Source organism: Manis pentadactyla, chromosome 1 (genome assembly GCF_030020395.1).
Source record: "Manis pentadactyla isolate mManPen7 chromosome 1, mManPen7.hap1, whole genome shotgun sequence".
In the NCBI taxonomy this organism is placed as follows: domain Eukaryota; kingdom Metazoa; phylum Chordata; class Mammalia; order Pholidota; family Manidae; genus Manis; species Manis pentadactyla.
The window spans coordinates 199,780,319-199,798,477 of record NC_080019.1 but is presented as its reverse complement, the minus strand read 5'-3'; the positions used below and the strand labels follow the sequence as shown (position 1 = coordinate 199,798,477).

The 18,159-nt window shown below is 43.2% G+C and overlaps 1 protein-coding gene across 1 annotated transcript in view; it reads left to right on the top strand.

The window, feature by feature from the left end:
- The first annotated feature begins 9,625 nt into the window (after positions 1-9,625).
- RUVBL1 (RuvB like AAA ATPase 1) overlaps positions 9,626-18,159 on the top strand; it is a 37,443-nt gene continuing 28,909 nt past the window's right edge. Inside the window, exons 1-2 of the mRNA XM_036911552.2 lie at positions 9,626-9,869; positions 13,307-13,393. Of these exons, the coding sequence (XP_036767447.1) occupies positions 9,729-9,869; positions 13,307-13,393 (228 nt within the window). The 5' untranslated portion in view covers positions 9,626-9,728. The remainder of the gene's footprint in view (positions 9,870-13,306; positions 13,394-18,159) is intronic.

The window sequence follows — 18,159 nt, the reverse complement described above, 5'->3', positions numbered from 1 at the left end:
TTCCTTTCTTCCCTAATAGGTTCTTTGGCTGGCCTAATAATTAAATTGACTTAAGACAGATTAACAGGAGAAAAACACTTAATTTCATAAGTACAGGAGCCCAAAAAAAAAGTAAGACTCATAGAAATTATGAAAGCAGGCAGCTTTTCTTCCTTTTAGACAAAGAAACAATCCATTTATGAAAATTGGCAAGACAAAGTTTGGGCTTAGAGCAGTATATTAGTGAGGAAGTAACAAGGTTTGTTTATTCAGCCTTCTCAGCCCTGAATTCCCTCAGGAATAAGGATATTGCTTCACCTCCTGATATAGGGAGGGTACCTTTCACAGGGGAGATTTATTTCCTGTTTTCTAAGGGACAAGGAGGATCAGAGTGTCCTTCCTTCCCCGGCTATTCCTTAAGTAACTGTAATTCAAAATAATCAATATGCCAAAATAGCTTATTTAGGGGCAGCCTGCCCTGAACCCCATCAACACGGTTAAAAGCAAGACACAGGCCCAAAATGGAGTTGCTTATGCTAAGCCCCACATCATCAAAGCAAGACTTAATTAGAGTGTTGGTTCTCCCAGAAATGGAATCTTAAACCTGAGCAGGAATCGTGTGATCAGTGTTAGTTAGGTCATGGGCCTGATAGGCCTCCATTATCCCCTGAAGGAAAGTAACCTTGCAATACCAACCAACAGGCTTTTGACCTAGTATAACTTCCTTGTTTGGCTCCCTTTTGCCTATAAACGTTTTTTATGTTGTACAGCTCCTCAGAGCTCCTTTGTCTCTGCTAGATGGGATGTTGCTTGCTCTGAATCAATTTTGGCTCAAATAAACTCTTAAAATGTTTAATGTGTCTCAGTTAGTCTTTTAACAAAACCCAGCTGGCATCAGGGAATTTCTTGGTGGTGTGGGAAAACCCACACCCTGGAATCAGTGTCAGAAACAGAGGCTGAGGCTGGGACACTTGCCCAGAGAAAAGGACCTCAGCAATGCTGGGATCTGTGATCCCCATTCAGGTCCCATTCCTCAGGGAAGTTTCTCTAAAAGAAGTTCTGCCCCAGCCCCTTGTTCTCTTGGGCCTTGGGGAATGTGGCTTTTGTGAAAAGGCATGTTCTAGTATTTCTTTATGGTGTTATTTATAGTATCAAAATATTGTAAACAACTTAATTGTCCTTAAAAAGAGACATTATAGTAAACTTGAAATTATATCACAAATCACAATAACAAGTTGCCAAGAGACAATCATTTGAAAGAAAGAGTGTGGGGGGGTCTAGATGAACTACAACTGGCCACAAGTTGGTCATTGTTGAGATTGGGTACTTTTTCTATAGGCGTGAAAATTTTTCCATAATAAAAAATTTTGATTAGAAAAAGAGACAGAGTGTGGTGTATCTACACAGTAGAATATTATACAGCCCTTGAAAAGACCAAAAAATGCTGTCTGTGTACCACTTGGGAACAATCTCTAAGATATATTAGTCGGTGAAAAAAAGGTAAGATGCATACCCATGTGTGTAAGATGCTTACAGTCAAAAGACACTTCCTCTATCCATTTGCTTGAATGGCCTAGAACAGCCCTGCAAAGACACACCAGGGTCAGGTGCAGGTGGACCCAGGCAGGTCCAGAGCTCAGCCCTCTTCACAGTCACTCCTCAGTGATCTCCTGACTCATGGTTTTAAGGGCCATCAACTCTCTAATGAAAAGGTCCTAACTGCAGGCTCATAGACCACCTTGAGTGTCAACAGATCTCTCACACGTAATATAACCAACAGAATTTCTGATCTTGCCCTTCTCCCCACTCCACTAGCAGCCCCATCCCAGTTCCTGGGCACTGCCCCACTCTCCTGTCTTGCCCCCCTGAGCCTGTACAGTCCTGCAAATGGACAGTGTGGATCCACTCTGCTCTACACTTACCCACTGGTTGCTCCCTTTGTCTGGCACACATGGAAGCTTCCTCCAGCCATGTCTTATGCTAGCCTCAGTATTTGAGAGTAAATGACAGAAATCCACCATGACGCTGACTTGAGCAAAAAGGAAAATGTACCAGCCCATGGTACAGATAAAAGCACAGAATCTGGAGGCAGGCTGTGTGCTTGCAACCAGCCTCCACCATCTGAAAGCTGTGTAGTCTTGGGCAAGTTACAAAAACCTCTTTGTGCCTCAGTTTCTTCATGGGCAAAATAGAAGGACATAAAAGTTCCTAACTCCCAGGTCTCAGATGATTAAATGAATTGGCATTTATGTAGCACTTAGAACAATGTCTGTTGTATAGTAAGTGCTATCTCAGTGTTTGTAAATTTAAATAAGTAAACCCCATTTAAAAGTCTAGGGGAAAATTTTGTATCTGTCACAGCCTCATCTAGAGGCTCAGATGACACAAAGGACCAACTTTGTTTCTCTCTCTGTCTCTGGTTCTCCTTCCTCTGGATTGCCTCCATTCCCAGGCAGGCTCTCTCCTCATGGTGACAATATAGCTGCCAGCACCTCCAAGCTTACAACCACAGCAACCCTACAAAATCCCCACCCCAAAGAGTCTCACTGTCCCTGATGAAGTTTTGTGCCTCTGCATCAAGAAGAGAAATGCAGTGCTCTGCCTAGCCAGATGTAAGTCATAAGCTCACTCCAAGGGCCAGGGGGAACATGGCAGAGGGGTGGGAGACGCCTATAGAAACTGAAATGCTGTTGCCAGCAAAATACAGGTCACTTCACACCACTCTATTGTGTATTTTGTCTCTGTCCTGGCACCTATCACACTGAGTGGAGTTTGCTTTAGACCAGGCTGGAACTCTGGTGCTCTCCCCTGTTTTAGAAGGATATGGATCCCTTACACATCTCTGGTTGCCCAGTGGCTGGTACACGCAAATTCTCTATAACTGCTTCTTGAATGGACTCACCCCCAGACCTTTAGGCTACAGATACATCTTCCTCTGCAGCAGACTCCTGGGGCCCCTACCATTCCACAGGCTGGGCCCAGGCCTGGGAAATGATTGACGGGAAACGGCCTGCAGAGCTGCGATTATTTGGGATTTGTTCTTAATGTTAATGTGATGCTGGTTCCTTTCTGTTTCTTTCATGCCGTTTTGTACTAAGATAGTTCAAAGTTCTTTATAAACAGCTAGTAATTAATTCAACTTCATTAAGGCCAATTAATCCAGGATTAATTATAAATCTGCCCAGAGGAAGTTATTATACTTTGCTCTTTGATTTGAGTTTTAGCTTTAAAGATTCTTTGAGTGAAATGGAAATTTCCCTTTGCTCTGAGGTACTACCTTGCCAGGGACTGTGTTAACCATGTACCTTCCTCAGTACGTCCCATACTAGCCTCAGAGGCAGTTGTCACCCGTGCCACCTCTGTGCTACATGGCATTCCCAGGACGGAACAGATCTGCTAATGCCACATTAGCCAAAGGGTGAGAAAGATAATAGCCTGGCAAGAACTGGTTCCACATAGGTTCAAATTATGGCCCTACCTCGTGCTGGCTGTGGGACTCACCATTTCTTCCACCCGCATATGGCCGTGTTTCCTAAGATCATTGCAGTCTATCACAGCAAGTGTCCACTCCCTCTTCTGCAAGTCTCCTCGATTCCCCTTGGAGGCATCACACCACCTCTCCTCCCAATCACTGTGAGGCCTGACCCCACTCTAGCTCCAGGGCTGGACCTGAGATGCAGGTCCACCCACTAGTCACGGCAACTGGCTTGGTAGAGAGCATGTGACCCGAGTTAGCACAGTTGGAGAAAACCAGGGAATTGGGGGGAGGCAGGAAATACAAAAGTGTCCTCTCTGATACTGTGCTGAAACCTGGGGAAATCAGTCTGGGCTGTGACGGGACCCCAGGAGGGGAGTCTGCCATGGCAGAATAAGATGTCCATGACTTGGAAACTGTGAGCATGTTACCCTAAGTGGTAACAGGAACTTTGCAGTATTCAGTTAAGTATATGATTCAGTTAAGGGTCTTGAGATGGACAGATTGTCCTGGATTATCCCATGGGTCTGATGAAATCACAAGTACCTTTATATGAGGGAGGCAGGAAAGTCAAACCAGAGCAAGAGCATCATGTGAAAGAGTCTACCAGCCATTACTGTCTTTGAAGATAGAAGAAGGACATGCCCCCAGGAATGTGGGCAGCCTGTAAAAGCTGGAAAAGGCTAGAGAGTGGATGCTCCCCTAGAACCTCCAGAAAGGAAGGCAGCCCTGTTGACACCCTGATTTTAGTCTAGTAAGACCCATTTTGGACTTGATCTTCAGAACTGAAAGAGAATAAATAAATGTGTGTTGTTTTAAGGCACAAAGTTTGTGGCAATTTGTTACTGCAGCAATAGGAAACGAATACGAACACTGAGTTGCAGTGTGGAGTCTATTTTACTATTTATTAAGTAAGTGAATGGCTTTTAATTCCCTCCCACCTGATCAGAGGTATAGAGGGCTTTTACCAAGTTTGCTCCATATCCTAGATCTGATGATCATAGGCTGACTGCTAAGACTACATTGGAAGCAGCCTCCAGGCCTGTCCTGTGGTCAGATCTGCTGTTTTCATCCAGGCTCCCCTGACTTCTGACCTCACTGCTGTGTGACACCAGTGGGACAGAGGCCTTGGTGCCCTCAGGAGCTGCAGGCTCCCATTGCCTTCCCAGGCTGCTGGGAGTCAGCAGAGGTCTCCAGGTTTCCCCACTGCAGTGGGATGTCTGTGGAAATGGAAAAACTGTCCTCAGCAGACACGATTGCAATAAGAGGCACAGGCCCCACTCTTGCTGACCTGCTCCTTGGATGCACACCAAGGAGGTTTGACTTCCCCACTCTAGGCTCCAAAGCAGTTCCCGTGAGTGCCCTGGGGCACTGTTTCCTTTTAAAATGCATGACAAAATTAACCACCAAGGCCAGGACACATCTAAAAAATGCAAACAATAAGGGGGAAATGCCCATGGTTTTATACTCCATGGCTCTGATACCATTTTCTGTGCCCCCTCCCAGGCTAGAGGCCCTTGTAAACGATCTCATTTAATTCAGTTAATAATCCTACAAGTGACCGTTGTTAACCGATGTTTTACAGCAGAGGGATGTGGACCTAGAGAGATAACTTGCTCAGAAAGGCCAGGATTTGAATCCAGTTGATCCATGTGGAAGTGGGAGTCTTCTATGCTGCCAGGAACCCAGGGCTCTTCTGTTTCCTGCCAGCTTATCCTTGTTTTATGGTGGAATTCCTCAGCTCCAACGATATGAACCATCTTCACAATTTATGCACTATGCAGTCACCACCTATGACAATATTTTTCTTCAAATTGATCTGCTTTTTGACTTAAATAAAACTATTTTCTCTTACATACACATAAAACATTATCACTTTCCATAAGTTGCTAGGAACCACAAAAAACTCAGTTTCAGAGTCTTTAATAAAAAGGGAGATCAGTAAGTGTTGGAAAAGGGTTCAAGTGACACTCTACCCCATAAGACTTACAGAACAAGATTTTTAAAAGCAATGTTTTTGCTCTGTGGATGGATGTTATTTACTTTCATGTTTTTATACTGTCTCTAAGGTGGCAGCAAAATCATCCCCTCTGTCCCCAGAAATCAGTCTAGGGTTGAAATAATAAGCATGCTGATTAGGTTGGCCATAATCAGAAAGGTAGACAATTCCAAATGCTTGTGAGGATGTGGGAACATAAGATCACAGAATAAACCAGATAGCTTTAAGAAGTGACTCGTTCAAGGAGTCTTTCTTTGACCTCTTTGATTCTGATTGGTTTGGTCTTGGGGACCGTGGCTCTGAAGTGCACTCTAGATATTGGGAACTATTTTGGGTATAATAATCATGGTAGTCTTCCTGGTGCACTGCGTTCTCTCAAAAGCTTCAAATGCATGTTTCTAGCTGACAGCTACCAAGGAAATAAGCTCCCTAGAGAACATCAGAGAAGGAATGAAGAGAACGACCAACTTTGAGAGTGTGAACCCAACATTGAGACCTGTGAATACCACCCAGATTCAGTAAGAAACTGCAAGAACTCTGGTGCAATAACTGGGAGTAGCACTAATGCCTCACATACTAATCACATCCCTTAGCTGGGTGTAGCATTAATGCCTTACATATTTATTACATCCCTCAGGCTGAGAGTCTGATCAAAAGGGGGGAAATTCTTAGAAACAAAACAATAGGCCCAAAATGGAGTTGCTTATGTTAAGTCCCACCTCATCAGCCCTGGGACTTAACTTAATTACAGTTCCGCCTCTCCCAGGAATGAAATTTTAAACTAGTCAACTGCGAGTGGCCTGATTGGCACTAGTTAGGTAATCTGCCTGACAGACCCCTGCCATCTGCTAAAGGAAAGTGACTGTACGTCTGCAAGAACCAACCCAATTTTTTTTTGCCTAGTACAACTGGCAATTGTAGTAAAAGCCTTGTTTATAAAAGCCTTTCATTTTATACAGCTCCTTGGAGCTCCTTTCTATCTATTAATGGGATGCTGCCTGATTCATGAATTATTGAATAAAGCTAATAAGATCTTTAAAATTTACTCAGTTGAATTCTGTTCTTTTAATGTTGCAAAGAATATGAAAGGACATGAATCAATAGCCAGATGATGAGATACCTAGGGGAAGGTATAGGAAAAGGGCTTGAGCTTCTCTGCTCTCTTTAAGCCTCTCTGCCCAAATCTCCAAGTAGTCACAAACCTGGAAAGCTATCCAAACCCTGTCCTTTTGGGTGTTTATGGAGGCTTCATCACTTAGGCATTATTGATTAAATCATTGACCACTGGCAATTGATCCAACATCCAACCCTTCTCCCTTCCCTCAGGTCTGGGGGCGGGACAGAAAGTTCTGGCCCATTACTGGTTTGTTTGGTTCTCCTGGCAAACAGTGCCATCCTTAGATGTGGTCCAAAAGCCACTTCATCAACCAGTGGTTTCCACTTAGGAAAGTCTAAGGCGTCAGGAGCTTGTGCCAGAAACAGGGAAGAAGGCCTGTTAAGAAACAAAATTCAACCGAGTAAATTTGACGATCTAATTGACTTTATTTAATGATTTATGAATTGGCAGCATCCCATCTTAGCAGATAGAAAGGGGCCCCAAGGAGCTGTACAAAATGAAAGGCTTTTATAGGAATAAGAAAGGGGTTGAAAAAGGACATTTCTAGCAAAGAGTGAATTGTTTCAGGCAAGGCCACCTTCCTTTGAGGGAAAGGCAGGTGTATCAGACAGATCACCTCACTAGTACTGACCAGGTAATTTCAGATTGACTGTTTAAAGGTCACATTCTTGGGAGAGGCTAAAACTGTAGTCATGTTAGGTATTAAGACTTGGTTTGCTGCTGTGCGACTTAATACAAGTGACTATTTTGGGCCTGTTATTTCTTGTTTAACAAACCAAATATATGTTTCTTACTACAAATCGCAATACCACAGTTACTGTGAATAATGCTGCTTTGAATACTGGTGCACAAGTATCGTTTGGAGTCCCTCTTTTCAGTTCTCTGGAGTACATAACTAGAAGAGGAATTGCTGGGTCATACAGTGAATAGGTGTTTAACTTTTTGAAGAGTCAACAAAGTCTTTCCCCAGCAGCTATACTATAATACATTCCCACCAGTAATGCAAAAGGGGTCCAAATCTTCACACCCTTGTGAACACTTGCTATTTTCTGTTAAAAAAAAATTTTTTTATTATAGCCATCCTAGTGAGTATGAAGTATTATCTTGCAGTTTTGATTTGCATTTCTCTAATGACTAATGATGTTGAGTATCTTTTCATGTACAATGGCCACATTCACATATCTTTTCTGGAGAAATGACTATAAAGTCTTTTGCTCATTTTTTAATTGGGCTGTTCATTTTTTTGTTTTGAGCTGTAGGAGTTTTTAAAATATATATATATTCTAGATAATAAACCCTCATCAGGTATGTGATTTGCAAATATTTTCTTCCATTTTGTGAGTTGCCTTTTCATTCCCTTGATAGTGTTGTCCTTTGATGCACAATATTTTTAAATTTAATGAAGTCCAACTTATCTATTTTTAATTTTGTTGACTGTGTCTTTGATGCCATATTTAAGAAACTGTTGTCAAATCCAAGGTTATGGAGATTTTCCCCTAGGTTTTTTTCTGAGAGTTTTATAGGTTTAGCTCTTAAATGTAGGTTTTTGATCCATTCTTAGTTTTGTGTATGGTATGAGATGAGGGTTCAACTTCTTTCTTTTACATATAGATACCCTGTTTCCCCAGGATACTTTTCGAAGAGCTTGTCCTTTCCCCATTGAGTAGTCTTGGCAACCTTGATCATGTATGTGAAGGTTTATTTCTGGGCTCTTTATTCTGCTCAAATGGTCTCTATGTCTATTCTTATGTCAATACCAATGCCTACTGTTTTAACACTGCAGATTTATAGTGAAGTTTTGAAATCAGGAAATAGGAGACTGTCAATTTTTTTTCCCTTCAAGATTGTTTGGCTATTTGGAGTCCCTTGAGATTTCATGAATTTTAGGGTGGGTTTTTCTACTTCTGTAAAAAATGTCGGTGTGTTTTAAGATGGGAAAGATTATATCCTAATTTTTGTATGTTGATTTTGTATTCTGCAGAGCTACTGGAATTAGTTCTAACAGTTCTTTTCATGGATTGTTTGGTGTTTTTATATATAGGATTGTGTCATCTGAGCATAGAAACGGTTTTACTTTTTTCTTTCCAATTTAGGTGCCTTTTATTTTTTCTTGCCGAATTGCTCTGGCAATTACTACATTGAATAGACGGGGTGAAAGCAGGCATCCTTGACTTGTTCTTGATGGTAGGGAAAAGACTTTTAGTCTTTCATCATTGGATATGATGTGTGTTGCAAGATGGGAATGACTGAGTATGCTTATATCTTGTGGGGAATGATCAAGGAGAATAGATGGAAATACAGGCTGGCTGATTGTCTCATCTGTAGTCATGGGATGGGATGAGGGTTATACAGGTTGTGAAGCCTAAATCCTCAACTGGAGTTCCAATTCTGCTCTTTGCCCTGAGTTCTGGGGCAGGTTATTGGGCGTCTTTTAGTCAGCATCTTTACCTGTACTAGGAATTATACTACCATACAGGGTAGTAGACTTTTGGAAACATAAAATGTCATTCACAGCCAACTTAATTTAGTTGAATGGAGAGGGTGGAGGCGAGAAGCAGAGGAAGACGGTTCCATGGAGGATCCTGAGTGGAGTCAGGTGGGGGAGATTTGTTGAGCCGGGTCTCCCCAGGGAGACTAAGGGAGATGCAGAGAAAAGCGGTAAGAAACTGCTTAGTAAGCAAAAGCAAAAGCTTAAGCTCTGAACCTGTTTTCTCCATCTCCAAAACGTAGGTAACATCTTGAGCTTCGCAGAAGGGTATGAGGTTCAAATGCAATAACGGATAGGGCAGCACGATTGAGAACAGATCTCCGGGTCCCCACTTCGATGCAGGGCCCCAGCCCCAGGTCAAAACCAGGTCGTGTTACCTCGGGTGCTCTGGACCCCGAAACAGGGCAGGAAGACAGGAAGCGTCGGCTGCGGGGGAAACCAACCCGGCGACACAAACGGAAGTGGGTAGGTGGAGCCCTATAGGCAGCCGCGATGGGCGTAGCCATAAGCCAATGGAGAGCGGAGGCGTTCCCACCTCCGCCAATGGAACGCCGACCAAGGCGGGCCTCGCCAACCCGCCCTAGTAACTGCCGCATGGTAACCCAGGCGCGGGGCGTGGGGTGCTAGCTCTTGGATTTCCACGCTGCTTTTGGCTCCCGGCGTCTGCAAGATGAAGATTGAGGAGGTGAAGAGCACCACGAAGACGCAGCGCATCGCCTCCCACAGCCACGTGAAGGGGCTGGGGCTGGACGAGAGCGGCCTGGCCAAGCAGGCGGCCTCGGGGCTCGTGGGCCAGGAGAACGCGCGAGAGGTGTGGCGGGCGGGCCAGAGAGTTGGGGGCGCCGAGCAGGCCCCGAGAGGCGGCTGAGGTGGGGGGCTCAGGGCGGGGTGCGCGTGGGGATGTCCCGCCGAAGTTTATGCCGGTCAGGGAAAGTGGTCTCTGGGGAGCCGCGAACCGGGCGCCTTGGACTGGGAGAGGGCCGTCCCTGGGGAACAGGCCCCGACTCTTTCGGGGTGGATGACTACTTGTTTCACCTCATTGACGACAAGCCTTGATTGAGCCCCCCAACTCCGCGCCATGCTCCCCTGGCGATGTTGGGATACAGCGGAGAAGATAGGATTCCTACTCTCGTGGGGCTTAGATTCTAGTGTGGAGAGCGGACGACAAACGTTTAAAAGCCAGTATTTTTAATATTTTGGTGGGGGTCATTTCCTGCAGGGCTTTGCTGGCCATGATAAGGAATTTGGATTTTTGTGATCGCAGTGGTAGGCTCTGGGGGTTTTAAAGTAGGGAAAGTGATAACTTAAGAAAGCTCACTTATGTTCCCGGGACCCGGGAGCTGAAGAATGGCAGTGGGAGTTGCAGAGAGGAGCAGTCTGCTTACCCAGGCTCCCAGCATCCTTTTGGACCTTCCAATTAAATCCACTTTTATTAAGTGGCAGTTATGCCAAGTTCTTTCACCTATATTGTAATCACAAAACTATTCAAAGCCCTTTGTATTTTTTTTTACCAGATAAAAAAATTGAGGGTGGGAGAGGGCACTTCACCTATGCACTTGCCACTCAGCTTAGTTAACGGCAATTCTGGGATTTGGACACGTGTGTGTGTCCGACTTCCAAATCAGTGTTCTCTCAGATATTTACAGCCACCTCTCAGCCTGCTGTACTCTTAATATCAGATCCATACCCTTTGGCCTTGCTTTGGCTTACCAACTACAAAAACTTGCCCTTAAAATGAGGTGGACTGTTGCCTGCTAGCCTAGTTATGCTAATAGAAAGGACCAAAGAAAAGCCTGTTTTCCATTTTGAGCATCATCTGTCCATAGGGGAAATATCAACAGAATCAAGGTAACTTTGAAATTTTTTATCCAGCTTCTGCTCAGCTGAGGACCTGTTCCTGCAAGTAGCTAACATTGGTTGAGTGCTATGTGTCAAGCACTCTGTGAAGCAGCTTTCTCTGTACTGTCTTGTTTTCACCTAATAACTGCCCTCCCTTTACCATGACACCTTTCACACATACAAAAAAGTTGAAACACCTGTTATAGTGAATATCTGTGTGCTTAAATCTACAATTAACATTTTAGTCTGCTGAAGTAATCACATACCTATTCCTTTATCCATCCACCAAGCCACTTTTGCATTTCAAAGTAAATTGCAGACAATAGTACACTTTACCCTTAATCCTGTTAGCATGTGTGCCACTAACTCTTATGAACTCTGTTTTCAGATAAGGAAATTGTGGTTCACAGAGGTTAGGTAGGTAGGTAGGTACAAGGCCACTCAGCTGGTAGTGGTAGAGGCAGGATTTAAACCCAAGTCTATCTGACTCCAGAATTTGTGCTCTTAACTCTGGTGCTATATGCCTTGGCACAAGGATGAGCTTGAAGATAAAAACCCAATAATACCATATAACCAGAACCTGACTCATAGGGGCTCAGTATTTATTTATTGAATTAATAGGCATACCACCTCAGCTACCAGGTCTTTGCATGACTCTGATGCTTAATATCCTCATATGAAAAATGAGAGTTAGATTAGGTGATCTTCATTAGGCCATTCTAGTTCTTTTTAAATTTTAGAATTCACTAAAATAAATCTCACTAGCAAGAAGTTGGAGCTTAAGTTGAGGGATTAAATGGAAGAGGTCCTTGTGTGTGTATCAGAGTACATAGCCAAGGTTTGGAAAGGCTATCTGTTCTGCCTCTTGAGTTTCCCTGAGAGTTCCAGTGCTGAGGATTATATCACAGGGTCTAAGGAAAGACCATGGTGGCTTTATTATCTATTTAGAAATTCAGCATCTGAAGAATGGCTTCTAGGCTCTAGTGAGGGCACTGTGCTTTTCCAGCTGAGTCAGAAACTGAATACAGCACATCTACACCCATTCCTTGAATCCACAGTTTTTGAGGAGCTAAGTGGGACCTAAGTATTGTCCCTGTGGGTACAGTGTTGTCACTGCCCAAAGAGAAGATCTGTGGCTTCCCCTAAGGCCAGGAGAGTACAGCTTTTAGACATGTATTAGGGTATCAATGTAAGAAACCTCGTATGATGGAGTCCTAGGACATAGGTGTTCAGTAAGTGTGTCTTTCTCAGCCTTATTCCTTTATAGTTAAATACTCTAAAATATATACAGATCAGTAATGCATTTATGGAATTTGTCTATATACAAATATAGACATGCAACACACATATATCTAAGTATATATATTTCTATGTATGTATGTATATATATATACACTCTGTAAAGAGCTTAGTAATACTCAGAGGGTAGAATGAATTGAAATATACCAACAAATGATAAGTAATTTAATTTCGAGGATGCAAAAGGCATTCAGTGAATCTGAGGTGCCGCAGTTTTAACCTCACCTGCAGCCTCTGCTTTGCATTCTGGGACAGTTAATTGATGGCCAGCTATCAGTGTATGGTATATGTCACTGACTCTTGACCCTTAATGGATTAAGTTGGGATTAATGAAAGCCATGAATCCTTTCCCTGGAAAAAATGCACATAGGAAAACAGACATGCTGTTTTGTCTCCAATTTCCTTTCTAATTTCAGGAGCTATGTGGACCCCTGGAGCCTCTCTAGTCCCCAGGCTAAAAAAATCACTGCTCCCCTTTGTACCCCTTCTGTCCATTCTCCACACAATAAGATATTTTAAAAAGAAATAACTGTCATGATGCATTGCGTAAAACCTTTTCAGTGACTTCCCATTACACATAGATTAAAATTAATTCTTCACTATCAATTCTAGAATCCTGTTCTGAGTTCCGGCCCCAGCTGCCTCTTCAACTTTGTCTTCCCCTTCTCCTTGTTCATTATACTTGGGCACTGCAGTCTTCCTGTCCTTTGGATGTGCCAGGCTCATTCCAATATTTTGAATTTGCTGTTTTTTGACTGCAACACTGATTCCCAGTTACCCAGAGCTTTGCATGTCTTCAGGCCTTCCCAGATAACTGTTCCTAGAGTAACTTTGGCCCTAGCCACTCACTGTATCCTTTTTCCTTGTACAGTTTTTGTGTGTGTGTGTCTCCACCAGAACATAAGTTCCATGAGCACACGGCTGGTCTGGTCTGGTCTGGCCTGGCCTAGTGCCCTCCCCTGCCTCCAGGGCAGAGAGCAGTGCTGGGGGGTCCTGGGGCTCAGTGTTAGCTGAAGATAGATGTGAATTGTTTGGACCAGAGATGGGACTTTTTCCCCTGGTGAAACATTTTAATACTGATTTATTCTTTCTTTCCATTGTGGTGTCTAGGCATGTGGCGTGATAGTAGAATTAATCAAAAGCAAGAAAATGGCTGGAAGAGCCGTCTTGTTGGCAGGACCTCCTGGAACTGGCAAGGTACTCCTCATTTTCCTCATTTTTTAAATCTACCCAACAGAATGGTCTTAACATTTAAGCAAAATTGAATTTGCGTCTTAACTAGTCTTTGTTTAGCTGAATTGGTTATATGTATGTTTTCAAAACCAATGTGCAGTAATACAATTGAGTATCTAAAATCCAAGCTTCTAAAATTCAAATTATCCTGGCTGACCTCCAGAGAGAAGAGAATGCAGTCCTCACAGGGGTCTCATTGTCTCTCAGATTTGTTCTTATCTTTCAAGTCTCCTTTGCTTTGGAAATACATTTCTGTTGGCCTAGGGCTTCATGAAATCTTGGGAATGACATCTTACTTGAGGAGAGAAAATGAGTCAGCCAGTGTATTTCTGAGTGCTAACTTTACCCAGCACTATTCTAGCTGTGTGAGAGATGGGAAAAAAAAGAAGAAAGGAATTAGAGACATGATTTTTATCTTCAAGGGGCTTACAGTCTCTCCAGGGCAGAGAGAGGAAACCATGACAGCACAAACTGCTTCAGTTCAACACTAAGCTGCATGGAATTGACTGATCTTGAATGTGGCTGGAATTTGAGCAGGAGGTGGCAGTGCGGGTGGTAAAGCTGGAGGGGCTGAGACTTGACATTCACCCTGCAGAGTTGGGAGAGGATTGAGCTACGCAGGGAAGGAAAGGGCCTTCCAGGCAGAGGAGACGGTATATGGTTTGGTGGGGTCTGTGAGGGGACTGGCCAGACATCTGAAGTGCTCCAGAGTCCTCAGTCTGAACCCTGCAGGAAAGTGGGAGCTTGGCTTTGTGTTTTTACAGACATAAGCTTTAAATTCCTGCTTGGTGCTGACTTGCTGTGAGGCTGAGACAGTCCCTTAGCTGTTGTGGAGGCTATTTCAGGCTCTTATCAAACCGGGCAGTTGTAAGATAATGACCTTATCATTTTGAAGCCATATAATTAAATTGATGGTGTATCTATTTTTGCCTTTTCTTGTTTGATGATTTATATTGGTGTCTTACAGTAGAGGAAGAAGAGCTATATGTGTGAAAAAGTTTTTTAAATTTTAAAGTGCATTATAAACATGAGCTTTAATTACCTCTCTGCAGTCAACATTAGCGTGTCCAGTGTGTTGACCATTTACTTGCTTGTATCTTAGAACCTCACTGTCTCTCCATTCTTCTTCTTCTTAAAGTATATCATTTAGAAGTTCCTGCTAAATTTGTTGATGGTAAAGTCAGGTTTGTTAAATTATGTGGCTTTCTTTTGAAAGATAATTATGTTGGGTATATTATTCAGTTGGCAGCTGTTTTCTCTCAGTACCATTTCTCTTGATATTTGTGACCTGTTGACTTCCATTTTTGCTTTTGAGAAGTCTAATTTTGAGTATTTGTCATTCCTTTTTGGATGTTTTTGACATATTTTTGGTTTTGTTGTTACACTCTGGTATGTCAAAGAGTGGCTTTATTTATTTATTTATTTATTTCATTTTTGTAGTATTTTATTAGTACATGACTCCTTCTGACCTTTTTTTTTCTTAAGGTATGATTGATATACACTCTTATGAAGGTTTCACATGAAAAACAATGTGGTTACTACATTTACCCATATTATCAAGTCCCCACCCATACCCCAATGCAGTCACTGTCCATCAGTGCTGCAAAATGCCAGAGATCCACTATGTGCCTTCTCTGTGCTACACTGTTCTGCCCATGATCCCCCCCACCATGTGTACTAAACATAATACCCCTCAATCCCCTTCTCCCTCCCTCCCCACCCGCCCTCCCACACCCCTCCCCTTTGGTAACCACTAGTTCATTCTTGGAGTCTCTGAGTCTGCTGCTATTTTGTTCCTTCAGTTTTGCTTCATTGTTATACTAAGAGTGGCTTTATTTTAATTTATCTTGCCTAATATTAATTGTGGTTCCTGAATCAAATTGTTACCATCTCTAATTAGTTCTGGCAACTCATCAGTCTTTATCTCTTAGGCATTGCTTTTCTCTATTTCCTTTGTCCTCTCCTTCTAGAACTGCAGTTAGATAAGCTTTGCCTGCAGGGGTTCTCAACCTGGGGCAATTTTTTCCCCCCAGGGGTCATTTGGCAATGTCTAGAGATGTGTTGGGTCATCACCACTTGGTTGGATGGGGAATGCTCTGGCATCTTGTGGGCTGGCGCCACAGGTGCAGCTAAGCATCTTGAAGAGCACAGGGCCTTCCACCCAACAAGGACTAAGACAAACCCAAAATGGCAGTAGTGGGAAGATCGGGAAGCCCTGGGCTAGCGCTTCTCGTTCTGTCTGTTTTTCAACCTCTTTTTCATATTGTCTGTCTTTTTGACTCTGCTGCATGCTGGGTAATTTCTTTAGACCTCCGTTCCAGTCCTGTTGTTTTGTAAGCTATGACTAAGCTGCTGTTTAATCCACTCCTTTGAATATTTTTCTCTTTCTCATTTTGAAAAATTTGAAACCTGCAAAAGAATTGAAAGAACATACAATGGTTCCTTTGTACCTACACATAAAAACTAAATGATGATAAATATTTTGTGGCATTTGCTTTTTCTCTATCATAATTTCTGAATCATTTCAAAGTAAGTGCAAGGACATGCTCCTGCATTACCAGGATACCGTCATCACACTGAAGAAATGTAACGTTGCTACAGTATTAGCTAATGTCTGGTTTATATTAACATTTATGAGATTGTTGCAGTTTTTGGCTGTTTCTTTTTAATACTTTTGGAACAGAATATAATCAAAGATCCCACAATGCTTTCACTGTTAGGTCTCTTTAGTCTCCATTTAATATAGAACACCATTTTATTTTGTTTTCTTTTATGGTGTTGACATTTTTGAAGAGAGCAGGACAGTTATGTTGTAGAACAGGTCCTGTAGCTGCCCCACCACAGTTGTCTGATTGTTTCTGTATGAAATGGCAAATGCTTTGGCAGAATCCCACTCAGGTGATGTGTCCCTCCATTGCGTCACAACAGGAGGCTGGCGCCAAGTTCCACCGTGAAGGCCCTGGCCCCCTTAGTGGCTAACAAGTCCTCTGGAGTGACACCATGAGAGGCTGTGGGTGTCCTTTGGCCATCTGGGTGTGTAGCTCTTGGTGGTGGTCACTGCTTTACCCGTTATTAGCTCGTGGTTGCAAAATGGTGATTTTCTCCATCTCTCCTTCTCCACCTACAGTAGCTTGCTTTTTGTTTTTGTTTTTTTTTTTGTAAAGAGGGAGCACCCCTCCAAAGTTCGGTTTTTATTTTCCCTTCAAAATCGGACTGTTTTTGATAGCCTCTTGTTCCTTGTTCATGAAACAGTTTCTTCATTTTTCTGTATTCTGTATCTGCTTGTGAACTTGTATTTGGCTGGTCAAATCTTGAGTCTTCTCTGATCTAAAGTTAGTGCCGCATAATTCCTGAGAGGACTTGGGAGGGGCCCTTGTCTGCTGCCAAGCCAGGGCACTTGGTGTGAATTTTGTGGTTTGGGGTTTCTGGCCATCAGGTAGTGTAAAGACTCTATAGCTTTGGGATTCTATATAGCAGTGGAGATGGGCGAGGCGCCTGTCACAGAGCACTCGAGGCAAGACTGACACGTTTTCACCTGTACCTCGGAGATTGTATGTGGCTTATCTTTTCTGCTGCTGTTGGCTCTTCAAGGCTCCTTATTCAGGGGCTTCTGTCTTAATACTGTGCCTTTCTGGGGTTTCTGGTGTCATTCCAACACCATCCAAATTTCACGACAATGCTAGGGTACTGCCCTGGATTTATTATTATTATTTATTTGGACTTTCAGTGACTCTAGAAGCTTAAGTCCGTCATTCCTTTTGTATAGTGTACCATTTTCCTCCCAGGAAATACGAGACGTTCTTGGCACTTAGAGATTTGTCTGTTCCCTTTCGATGTGTATGAAGGTGTGGGGGTAGCTCCCCTGCTTTATAATGTGATGATGGGCCCTGAAGCTTAGACAGGACAGGTAGGAATTGTTGCTTATTTTAAAGATGCTTATTTATGTTCTACTCTTCAGGACCTCGCATGGTTAGTAATGGCGCTTTGTGTTTGTGTTTTAGAAAAAGATGTTCAGGTGAGATTGAAAATAAAGTAGATTTCTTAAGTCTTCTCTGGGCAACAACCTCTCTTTTGTGTGCTGCTTGCCACTTGGATGGGGCAGGTGGGCCACAAAGAAATTATGTTGGAGAGTGGGATTTGCATCCTGGCTCTGCTGCTTGCAAAGTGACCTTGGGTGAGTTGGTAACTTCTGAGTTTGAGTTTCAAAATCCATAAAATCCACCCTGTTCATAGGCTGTCTGGGAGGATCCCGTGAGATCTGTCATGCAGGAGACCTACCCCTATATAGTAGGTGTGGATGCAGTAGCTCTATTGTATACCTTCCTTCTGAGAGCCTTTAACTGGAGGAAACTAAACACACCAGAAGCTTTTCCTAACCATGTAGTCATCATATTTTAATAGAAGTCTATTGATCATCTCTTCTGTATTCGGTGGAGGCCGGGGGATGCCACTGAATCAGATACAGTCACTCTCTTTGAAGTTCTCAACTGAGGGTGGGGGATTGGGCCCTCTGGACACCTGGATGAGAAAGAGGAGGGTCTGGGAGGGTGAGGTGTTGGGTGGAAGGGGGTGTGATCAACCTGCAGCTCCTGAGAGGCGTGGTGTTAGGGTGCGCTTCTCTCACTGTGCTCTGTCATCACGCTCCAGAGACTCTTTCCTTCACTGTTAGAACCCCAGAGAGTAACCGGGGTCACAAATTCAGGAGTGATTCAGATGGGCAGTGGGGATGG